Genomic DNA, 9,738 nt, shown 5'->3' on the forward strand with positions numbered 1-9,738 from the left:
TGGTCTTTTTGAGACAGAGTTTCCCTCTAGCCCCAGCTGTCCCGGAACTCACTATGTAGACCAGGCTGGCCTTGAACTCACAGAGATCTGCCTGCCTCTGCCTCCCGAGTGCTGGGATTAAAGGCCCGGCAGGAGTCTAGGACTTCATTAAGCCTCAGCATAGTGCTCACTGCAGTATGAAAAGTTAGCTAGGGCAGCTGCTCTGGTGGATAGAAAGGCTAGCACAGTACACTCACTGTTATTATACATGAGTTTTCTGACATTTTTATTTGCAAAATGTTGTGCTTGATCTCAATGAACTGAAAAAGCAAACATGATTTTACTAAATAAAAAGTTCTATGTATTGGGTCCTAATTTCAGGGCTGTCAACATAGAAATGATGCTCTCTCTCAGAGCATGCTGTTTAAAATCAACATGCAGCACCCTTGCTAAACATAGATTTGTTTGCAAATGTCCTGCTTTATGCTCTCTTTTTTCTTCTTTATTCATTCATTCATTCATTCATTCATCCATTCATCCATTCATTCATTCATTCATTCATTCATTCATATCACTCACTTTTCTGCTCACTCATGCCTGACAGGACTTTTTCCATGAGCAGTATGTTTACTTTTTCTGGACCAGAGAGAAACTTGGATGATAAATTTGTTGCAGTTTCAGGTAGCTTGGAAAAAGTAGTCAGATTAGAAGTACGCTGACTTTCTAGGCAGTATGGACTTACCACGTTGCTTTTATGAACTATATGGAAGTATAGATTCCAAAGGGAGTTCAAATAGAATGAAGGGCTTTCTGACTTACACATAGGGATATGACCTGAACTTTGGATGCATAGGTAATGATATCTTTCTTTTCAAACACTAGCTCCAAATTGCATAATACTGAAGCTGTACGGATGTGTAAACATTTTTTTTCTGTTTGTACATGAGCAAACACAATGTCCTTGGCAAGACTGAGCGCTTGGGATTTTTATCCAACCAGATTCTCAAAACTGGAAATATTTCATTAAATGATTTTTTTTCTCAAGACCATGTAATTTTCTCAGTGGTACTAAGTAAACATAAGCATTCTATGACTCAGCTGACCCCCAGTCCACTACCCCTAATGGTTTTGCAAACATGGACAGATTACATAAACCAGTTTCTTCATGTTCCCATGTATAATGGGACCTGTTAAAAACTCCAACATCAGACAGTTATTATAAGGTTTACTGAGATTAGATAAAGTGTTTAGCACGATGCTGGCTCAAAATATGTGATAAGGAAATGTTTGCCTCTCTCAGTATTGTTAATTCCAGAGTGAAACTTAGCAAATCAGCATTCATTACAACCATCTAAGCAATGACTATTATACTAGAGCCAGAATTTTAACTTTTTTTTCAAGAATCTATTGGCTTAAATCAAATTAGCTTAAATGCAGTTGTATTCTCTGTCAGGTCAGTTTTAAGGGGGGAGGTTTGAGGATGAGAATTGATCCTATTTTCTGGGTCCTAACATTAATTTTAAGGCCAGGGTGAAATCTTCCTTTGGAAGTTTTACTTGTGTACATTATCAGCAAATAATGAGGGTATCACAAGTCTTAAGAGCAAGTGATAATCTTTATTGTTGGTTTGATTGACAGATAGCAGTTTCTTAAAAAAACAAAACAAAACCCAAAACTTAAAAACACCAGTGTCTGGTTAGGGGTAGTAGAATGCTTACCTAGTGTGTTCATGGCCCTGTGTTCCATCCTCTGCCACCACAAAAATTCTTTATAAGTGTTTCTTCATATGTTTAGTTGGCTGAAGTAGATGTCTATGTATTTGGATAAATTTAGATAAAATTGGCATAGTCTTCCTAGGCTTATAAGGGACAATGATTAATGCTGACTTAATAAACAGATAACTTATCCACTGTTTATCTTGATTTGGCTTGAGCTAGGAGTCGGAACTAGAAAGCAAACAATACAAATACAGTTTCTATCCTTGTGGAGCATATTACTATATTGAATTAAAACATAGTTGTGCCTTGAGAAGAGAGGCTTTTCTGTCTAGAAAAGGGCAGGGGGTGCAGTTTTCAAAGCCGGTAAATCCTACCCCCATGTTTATTTAAAAGACAAGTATAGCCTAAAACAATATTTATGTAAAAATCAAAATAATCTGATCTCTTTACCAGTAGAATTTTCTCTAGGTTATTTGTTTTTGATAATTTTTGTGTTAAATATAACTTAGTTCAGAGAGCACTGATTTCAGATTTATGATTTTTTGATTATGGGCTGAGCTGAAGTTAATCTCTGACTTTAAGAAAATAAACAGGTGATAAAATCTAAAGCAGTTTAAGAAAGATTTCAAAGGTAATACTTAATCTACCCTAGGGAGTAAACCCATAAAGCAAAAGTAAACTCACTTATCACAAATGTGAATGATAAAAACTTACAAATCAGCATTTTTCTTTATGAAGCATTATACTGATGTTGCCAGTCATGGTTAGTACATAATATAATTTTGTGGCCTTCAAAATATGTCATTCCATCTTTTCATGCTTTCAGATGGACATACATTCCACTTCTTGGAATGGACACAACCAAAACTCCCTTTATTTCTTTGCCATACAGTTAGAGGCAAAATTACGGTCTTAAAGTGTATCAGCAGAGTCGATGCATTAGAAGAATTCAGGAGAACTTTGAAAAACATAAAGTTTGAAATTGGTATGGGTAATATGCATATATCTGTATTTTATTTCTAATTTTTTTCTTTTTCTATTGTAGGGTCTCACTTATATGGGTCATACTATGCAGCCCATGCTGGCCTTGAATTCATTATGTGTATAGCCCAGGCTGGCGCCAAGCTCATGGTCACTTTCCTGTATCAGTCTCCCAAATGCAGGGATTATAAGTGTGTAGTCTCAGTCACATCCAGTTGTATTTTACCTTATTTTTCTTATTTATCTTTTTATGGTACTGGAGGTTTAACTCAGGCAGGGCCTTGTGCATGCTAGGCAAGCACTACACCACTGACTACATCCACAGCCCACTGTGTTTTAGAAGTGCTCTCTAGCTGACTCTGATGCACTTTGGGAGGCAACATCTCTATGCTTCCACCTTTCCATTAGATAGCACTCCCCTAAATCAATGGTCTTGACCACTGATAGAGTCCTGCTTCAGGTTTTGTCCACTTTCTTCATTGTAGTTACGCTGCTGGGCAGTCACTGGCCTGGGACACAATCTCCTTTGGGGTCCTGACTCTTCTCCATTGTCTTTCTGGGTGACCATCTCCCACCCACATCCTTCATTCCAGCTGTAGACTGTGACTTTCTGTTCTCACTGCATTGGGTTTCTTAAGCTTCTATACCTTTTCACATGTCATTTGCTCTTCTTGTAACATTTTTCCATAGTCATTTGATCCCTACCAATTGTCAAGACAAATAAAAATATTTCAGTTATGGAAGCTTGCCCTAGTCTCTACTGAGTGAGACTCTGCTTCTACAAGAGTTAGTATGTCAGCCCTTGCAAAAATTGTACCCTAGTAAGGATTATCTTCTGTATTTCTCCATGAGGTGCACTTCTTTGTTGGCAAAGACTATGCATTTCTGTATTTTCAGTCCTTAGTACATGTCTGGAACATAGCAAGCATCTGGTCAATATGTTTGCTGAATGAATGAATGAAAGAATGAGTAATATTAACCAGAAGCCATCATCTCTCTGTGAAAAAAATACTCGATGATATTAAAATGGGCATCTAGTAGCAAAATGGAATAAGAAAACAGACTTTCTGGTAGTATGGTATAAACACTGTTCTATTTTATGTTTAAAAACACTATGTCTCTTCCTTTTCTTTGAGGAACTGGGGATTGGACCCAGGAACTTATGCATCCAGGCAAGTGTTCTACCACTGAACTATACCTCTAGCCCCTTTAAAAAACTTTGAGACAGGGCCTCACTAAGTAGTCCAGGTAGGCCTTGAATTTATTGTCTTACAACAGATCTCCGAGTAGCCGAGATGACAGGTTTATGTTACCAGGCTTGGCCTTAAAACATATTTTTTCTTCTGATCCTGTACTATAAACTTTGCCCCAATCCATGCATGCAAAGGTTATTTCTTCAAAAATATTATGAAGAATTAAAGTTTATATTATACAGTTGCCAAAGACCTAAGGATTGTGGTATTTGATTGCCTGGAGTGGTGTGTACATATTATGCCAAACTTGACTCTGTTAGGGTGCAAAAATGTGCTATGCTGAATTGTGCTGTCATAAATTTATCAGCGACAACGTCTATGAGTAAAACAAGGGGAAAGCAGTTGTCTTTTCTGGAAAGGAAATGACAAAACACGTAAAATGTTAGGTCCTAAGTGAACAGGATGGGCTGTGAACAAGCAGATGTCAACTAAAACATGGAAAGGCTGTGAGGGATAAAGAGAACAAATGGAGTAACATGTTTAGGTCATGCTCATCATGCTTGGTCTTACGATCAATATTCTACTCAATAACTTAGAGACAAGTACGGATGATCTAATTTGTGTACATCAAAAGCAGGGAGGAGGTAGAGGAAAGATGACAAATGATGGAAATTCCAAATACAGTTTTCTTGACTAAGGATCAAAGAAACTGAATAATGTTCAATATTCATAAATATGAATTTTTCTCCATAGTATTAAAAACTCAGTATACAAAGATAGGGAAAGAATGACTTAGGTTATCAGTTACTCAAATGGAAAAGACCCAAGGGTTTTAATTAATACCAAACTCACCATGAGCCATTATATGACAAATTCTTGTCAAGGTGAGAAGATGAATGGTGTTTATTTTCAGTATTGTCATTGATTCTAAGACTTATCATCTACCAATTAGTCACTAAGGGCAGGACATTTACCTTTGACTTTATAGTTAAATTTGGCTCAATAATAAATAACGTGGTAGGTTTTATGGGAATAAAATGACATAATATACATCAAATAACTATATAAATGTTAGTTTTTATTTCGTGAATGCTGCAAATGCAGCACTGAGTTGTTTTAGTGGTGGTGTGGTGTCCAGGGAAAGTACAGTACACATCATAATGGCAAGACTCATTGCAGATTTGCTGTGGGAAGTGATTGTGTCTGACTCATTCTCCACTGCCCAACACTGTGTCCAGTTCCTCTTTGATCTTGAAAAATACATTTTTAGAAAAATATATTCATTTGAAATAAAAAAGGGTCACATTTTAAGAGACAAAGTGATGCTTCAGACTGGTTCTAGATGAAAGACCAAGGTAGAAAGATAGCTACAGACTACTGTGTGAACTTAATTAAAGTACCCATGTATCTCTCTCTCTCTCTCTCTCTCTCTCTCTGTCTAGACCTAGACCTAGACCTATCTATATTTATACCTACATCTATATTTATATCATCTATATCTGTATCTATCTATATATCTGGGAGCAAGGAATCTATTGCATAAAACCCCCAAGTCAGAAAAGCAATGGGTATGAGTGCTCACCCTGTGAGGACAGGGTGTCAGGAGCCATAAAGAAGCAGAAGAAGTTAATGGCTACAGGAAAGTCATGTTTTTGACTTTCAGTACTTCAGGTGATTAAGTGTGTGTTCAGGAATCACACAGACCTTTGTTTTTGTTCTTTTTCTATCAAATGTGTTCCCCTGGGCAAATTATTTACCCCAAACCTTAGTTTCCTATCCAGGCATCAGTGAGGAAAATCATAACATCTACTTCCTAAAGGTATTGTGAAGGAAAATGATGCCCTTCAAATGCTTCTCTGCTCAAAGAACTGCTAAAAATATTCAATTAACCACCCCGTTTGTATTCCAAAAAATGACACTAGAGGGTGCTAGTGAACTTTCTGGAAGAATTCAGCACCATCTAAATAAGGCGTGGCACATGGATTTAAAAAAAATTGTTTTTGTATTTAAAATTATCAGCACTAGATGTGTTGAGTGATCTCAGAGGAATGTGTGTAAATATGGGAATCAGTTAATAACCTATTTTAGAAGTGGTTTTGGATTGAAGAGGTGCAAAGAACAGTTTTCCCAGGGACAAGCAGGGTGGCCCTCAGCATCCTGTCCAGGGCCTCTTCCTCCTGGTAGTTCAGTTTCTTGCTTTCCAAAGCCTCACTGGGCTCCAGTGGAAGCCGGTACAATTTTGCTTATAATATGTTTCACTCTGCATGAAGGTGGCTTTTGAGGGGAGCATTATTTACCTTTATTGAATGTAGTCTTAAGAGAGACTTGGTATGTTCCTTTGTTACAGATGCCATGCAATTACATATTTTATATAATAAAGCTTAGTGAATTTGTGTTTTAATGTACTTTTTAATAAATAGGAAAGTATCACTAATTCTGAAATTTGAGACCTTGGGATGGGATCATGGAAATGTTTGGGAGCAGGAAACACCTTGCAGGAATATATCAAATCGTATTGTTGGCAGATCATCCAAAGTAACTTTGATCTCTTCTGTTAACAAATTAGTGACAATAAAATAAGGAATTCCTGGCTCTTATACATTAAATCTTACACATTAAATTTGTTACAGGGACAGCGAGTTGGCTCAGTGGGTAAAGCACTTGTCATAAGCCTGAAGACCCACATAAAGGTGGGAGAAAACTGACAAAGCTGTTTTCTGATCTCCACATGTGGGCTGTGGCATGCGTGTCCCCCGCACACATCACACGCACACACATACACACACACACAGACACGCGCGCACACACATACTAATAAATAAAATATTTAGTTTTGTTATAATTTTTGCATTTTCTCTTGTGTTAAAAAAATCAACATAGGGACAAAAGAAAATCTGGATATTTGAGCCCAGGGTAGACAAAATAATATGCCATTTTGTTAGGAGTGACTTGTATATTATATTATTTTTTCAGAAAGTTACAATAAGTTCAGTGACCAGTTATTACTAAGCTACTCATGTCATATAAATGTCAATGTCTCCATCATTAACTCTGTATTTGAATGGTTGAATGAACAAATTTTTCATTTGGCATTTGTGCAATGTTTGCCAAGTTGTCTCAGTATCATAGGGTTCATGTGAGACTGACATTAAAAATCTTCAAGAGATTTTGATTCTATATGTCTGGTAATTCCCTTCCTTCCTTCCTTCCTTCCTTCCTTCCTTCCTTCCTTCCTTCCTTCCTTCCTTCCTTCCTTCCTTTTTTAGTTTTATATGTATGTGTAGTGTCTGCTTGTGTGTAAGTGCACCTGTGTCATGCAGTGCTCACAGAGGTCAGAAGAAGGCATCAGATCCCCTGGAACTGGAGCTACAGATCATTATGCCAAGCATAGGCTTTACCAATGTGCACCCCACAGCCCCTGAGCTGCATCTTAAAATTATTTCTGAGACAGATTTTTGTTATGTAGCCCAAGCTGGCCTTGAACTTCCAGTCCCTTTGCTTCATCCTTCCTAGTGGTGGGATTATGGGCAAACTCCATTACTCCCAGTTTGGTAATCACTATCTTTAAGTTGTGTCCAGGTGTTTCCGACAGTTATATACATTTGAGAAGCCTACTGTTAAAAATATTCCTGCTAGCATGAGATTAAGTTTCGATTGGCAAAGAACATATGCGGATGGATGACCTTGCCATTCCTGCTTGGTCAGTCAGCAGGAAGAGCCTTTGATTATCTGTAAATATGAGAGCCTGCTGTTTGTGGAGTCAAATTTTTTGTTTCTGTCTGGAATGTTCCCCCACACTTTAATATCTTGTTTAGATACTCCTACTACATGATGCTGAAGTTACTGGTCCTGAGTTCTGAACTCAAACTTTCTTTAACCTTTTTGAACAAGAATGCAAGTGAGGTCACAGTTTAAGCAGGGGCTTAGCAGTTTGGAAGTCAGTTAGGCCTGGGTTTGATTGTGACCATGGGTAACTCACTTAACCATCTTCCTTTTCTATAAAATATTTAGATCTTATTAGTTACTAATACATATTGAACACAAGTCAAGAACTATATTAAGTTCTTTACATGAATTATCTACCTTAATCTTCAAAACAACACTAAGTGATACCTACACATCCCTGTTATAGTCACTAATGTAACTGAGTAAACAAACACAAGGGTGAAAATAACTTGATCAAGATGTCAAAGCAAGAGGTGGAGGTCATACCAGAACCTAGTCAAAAAGTTAGGGGAAGCAGTCTAAATATTTCCATTCATAAACCATAAATATTTGCAGTTGTCTGTGCATTTGTCTCATATTAATAAAATTCTGAATGACAGCTAGCATTATGAAAAATTGGGTTGATGAATAGAATGAATTTAATAATAGAAATCACTAAACAAAGAGTCTCACAGTGGTTATACTAGAACATAACAAGTAAAGCTCAGCATAAAAAACATGAGTCATTTGCAGGAGAAAATAAAGTCAGAAGTGTTAAGAGTCCATTCTCTGCAGAAACATTTCGGTCAGTGATTAGAATACAAATGATGCCTTAAAAACAATTCTCATTACTTTATAAACCGTTTATACTGTTAGTATATTCTCTAGTTTGTGTCTCAGAGAACGACAAAAGTATGGGCTCAAGGGAGTGGTTGGACACAAAGGAGAAGATATTTACATCCTTGAGCTGGCCACATGGGTTGGCATCTTATTGACCTGGGAGAGATGCTAGTTTGTGAATTCAGTTTCTGTATCATTGTGTAAATAAATGAAAATAAAATTGGATCAAAGTTGCTTAAGTAATCTTTAATAGTGTCCATCAGTAGCTATGAATCACTTTTAAATTTTTGTGAAACTTATTCAAAAGCAAAAAGAGTCTTACTTACTTTGAACCTCCACAGCCCTCCAATATCTTCAGTCCTTTCAAAGCAGGTGGGCTCAAGACCCTCATCTAGGCAGCACTTCAGAGAGATCAGGCCACTGACCCCTGCTCCAATCACTGCCACCTTCTTTGCCATTGTCTCCTGTGAAGGAATCAACCAGTCATTACTGCTTAACTAGGACAAAGGTAAGAGAATCCTATAGTGATCAAGTAACTGGTTTTAAACACTGTATCAGAGGTAATTTAATAAGCAGCACTAATTGAATAAAATGCTTCACTAATCAAATCCTAGTCTTTTCTTCCCCTTAAGATAAGTTTGTCATCTTAGTCTTATGACTCTCACTTCAAACTTGTTTACAATGTCTTGGCATAACATTAAAAAGCAATCCATTTAACCAAGCCAAGTTACTCAGTAAAACAGACCCAGGGTTGTGAGCCAAAACTGGTTCTGTTCTCCAGAGTTCTGAGAGTTTCCTTCTAAACTTAGTCCAGCTGTCATCCTTACCTTTGTTTTAGCCTTTTAGCACAGTTCTTTTGATAGAATAGTTTCTTCTGTGGATTGTGTATTGAGAGATGGGAGTTTTTAAGAGATGGAAGTGGCTGTGAGAAATAGGAGGAGCTTTTCCTCTGCCTTGAGCACTCTGCCAGCCGAACCTCCAAGGACTGTATTAGGCATACTGAAATTAAGCAAGAGGCTCTCTTCCGGAGGTCAAGAGTAATCACAGAATACCTTTACAGTAACACTGAATACATAGCATAGTACTGAACACTGAGCATAAACCACAGATAATTTAAAAATTCTTTTTATGGGCTGGAGAGATGGCTCAGAGGTTAAGAGCACTGACTGCTCTTGCAGAAGACCCGGGTTCGATTCCCAGCACCCACATGGCAGCTACGAACAGTCCTTAACTCCAGTTCCAGGGGAATTCTAAGCCCTCTTCTGACCTCTGGGGCATTGCACGACACAGGTGCACTCACATACATGCAGGCAATACATTCA

At 37.6% G+C, this 9,738-nt stretch overlaps 1 protein-coding gene across 2 annotated transcripts in view; it reads right to left on the reverse strand.

Annotated features, from left to right (window-relative positions):
- The window catches only part of Fmo2 (flavin containing dimethylaniline monoxygenase 2), a 24,615-nt gene extending 15,286 nt beyond the window's left edge, over positions 1-9,329 (reverse strand). Inside the window, exons 1-2 of one of the 2 annotated variants that reach the window (XM_008848524.3) lie at positions 9,244-9,329; positions 8,743-8,880 (exon numbers count right to left, since the gene is read on the reverse strand). In XM_008848524.3, the coding sequence (XP_008846746.1) occupies positions 8,743-8,874 (132 nt within the window). In that variant the 5' untranslated portion in view covers positions 8,875-8,880; positions 9,244-9,329. Of the gene's footprint in view, positions 1-8,742; positions 8,891-9,243 lie in introns of those variants that run through there. The other variant, XM_029553757.1, reaches the window with a different exon arrangement.
- Positions 9,330-9,738: the final 409 nt, after the last annotated feature.

The sequence above is a fragment of the Nannospalax galili genome, unplaced genomic scaffold (genome assembly GCF_000622305.1).
Source record: "Nannospalax galili isolate Female #2095 unplaced genomic scaffold, S.galili_v1.0 scaffold624, whole genome shotgun sequence".
Classification (NCBI taxonomy): Eukaryota; Metazoa; Chordata; class Mammalia; order Rodentia; family Spalacidae; genus Nannospalax; species Nannospalax galili.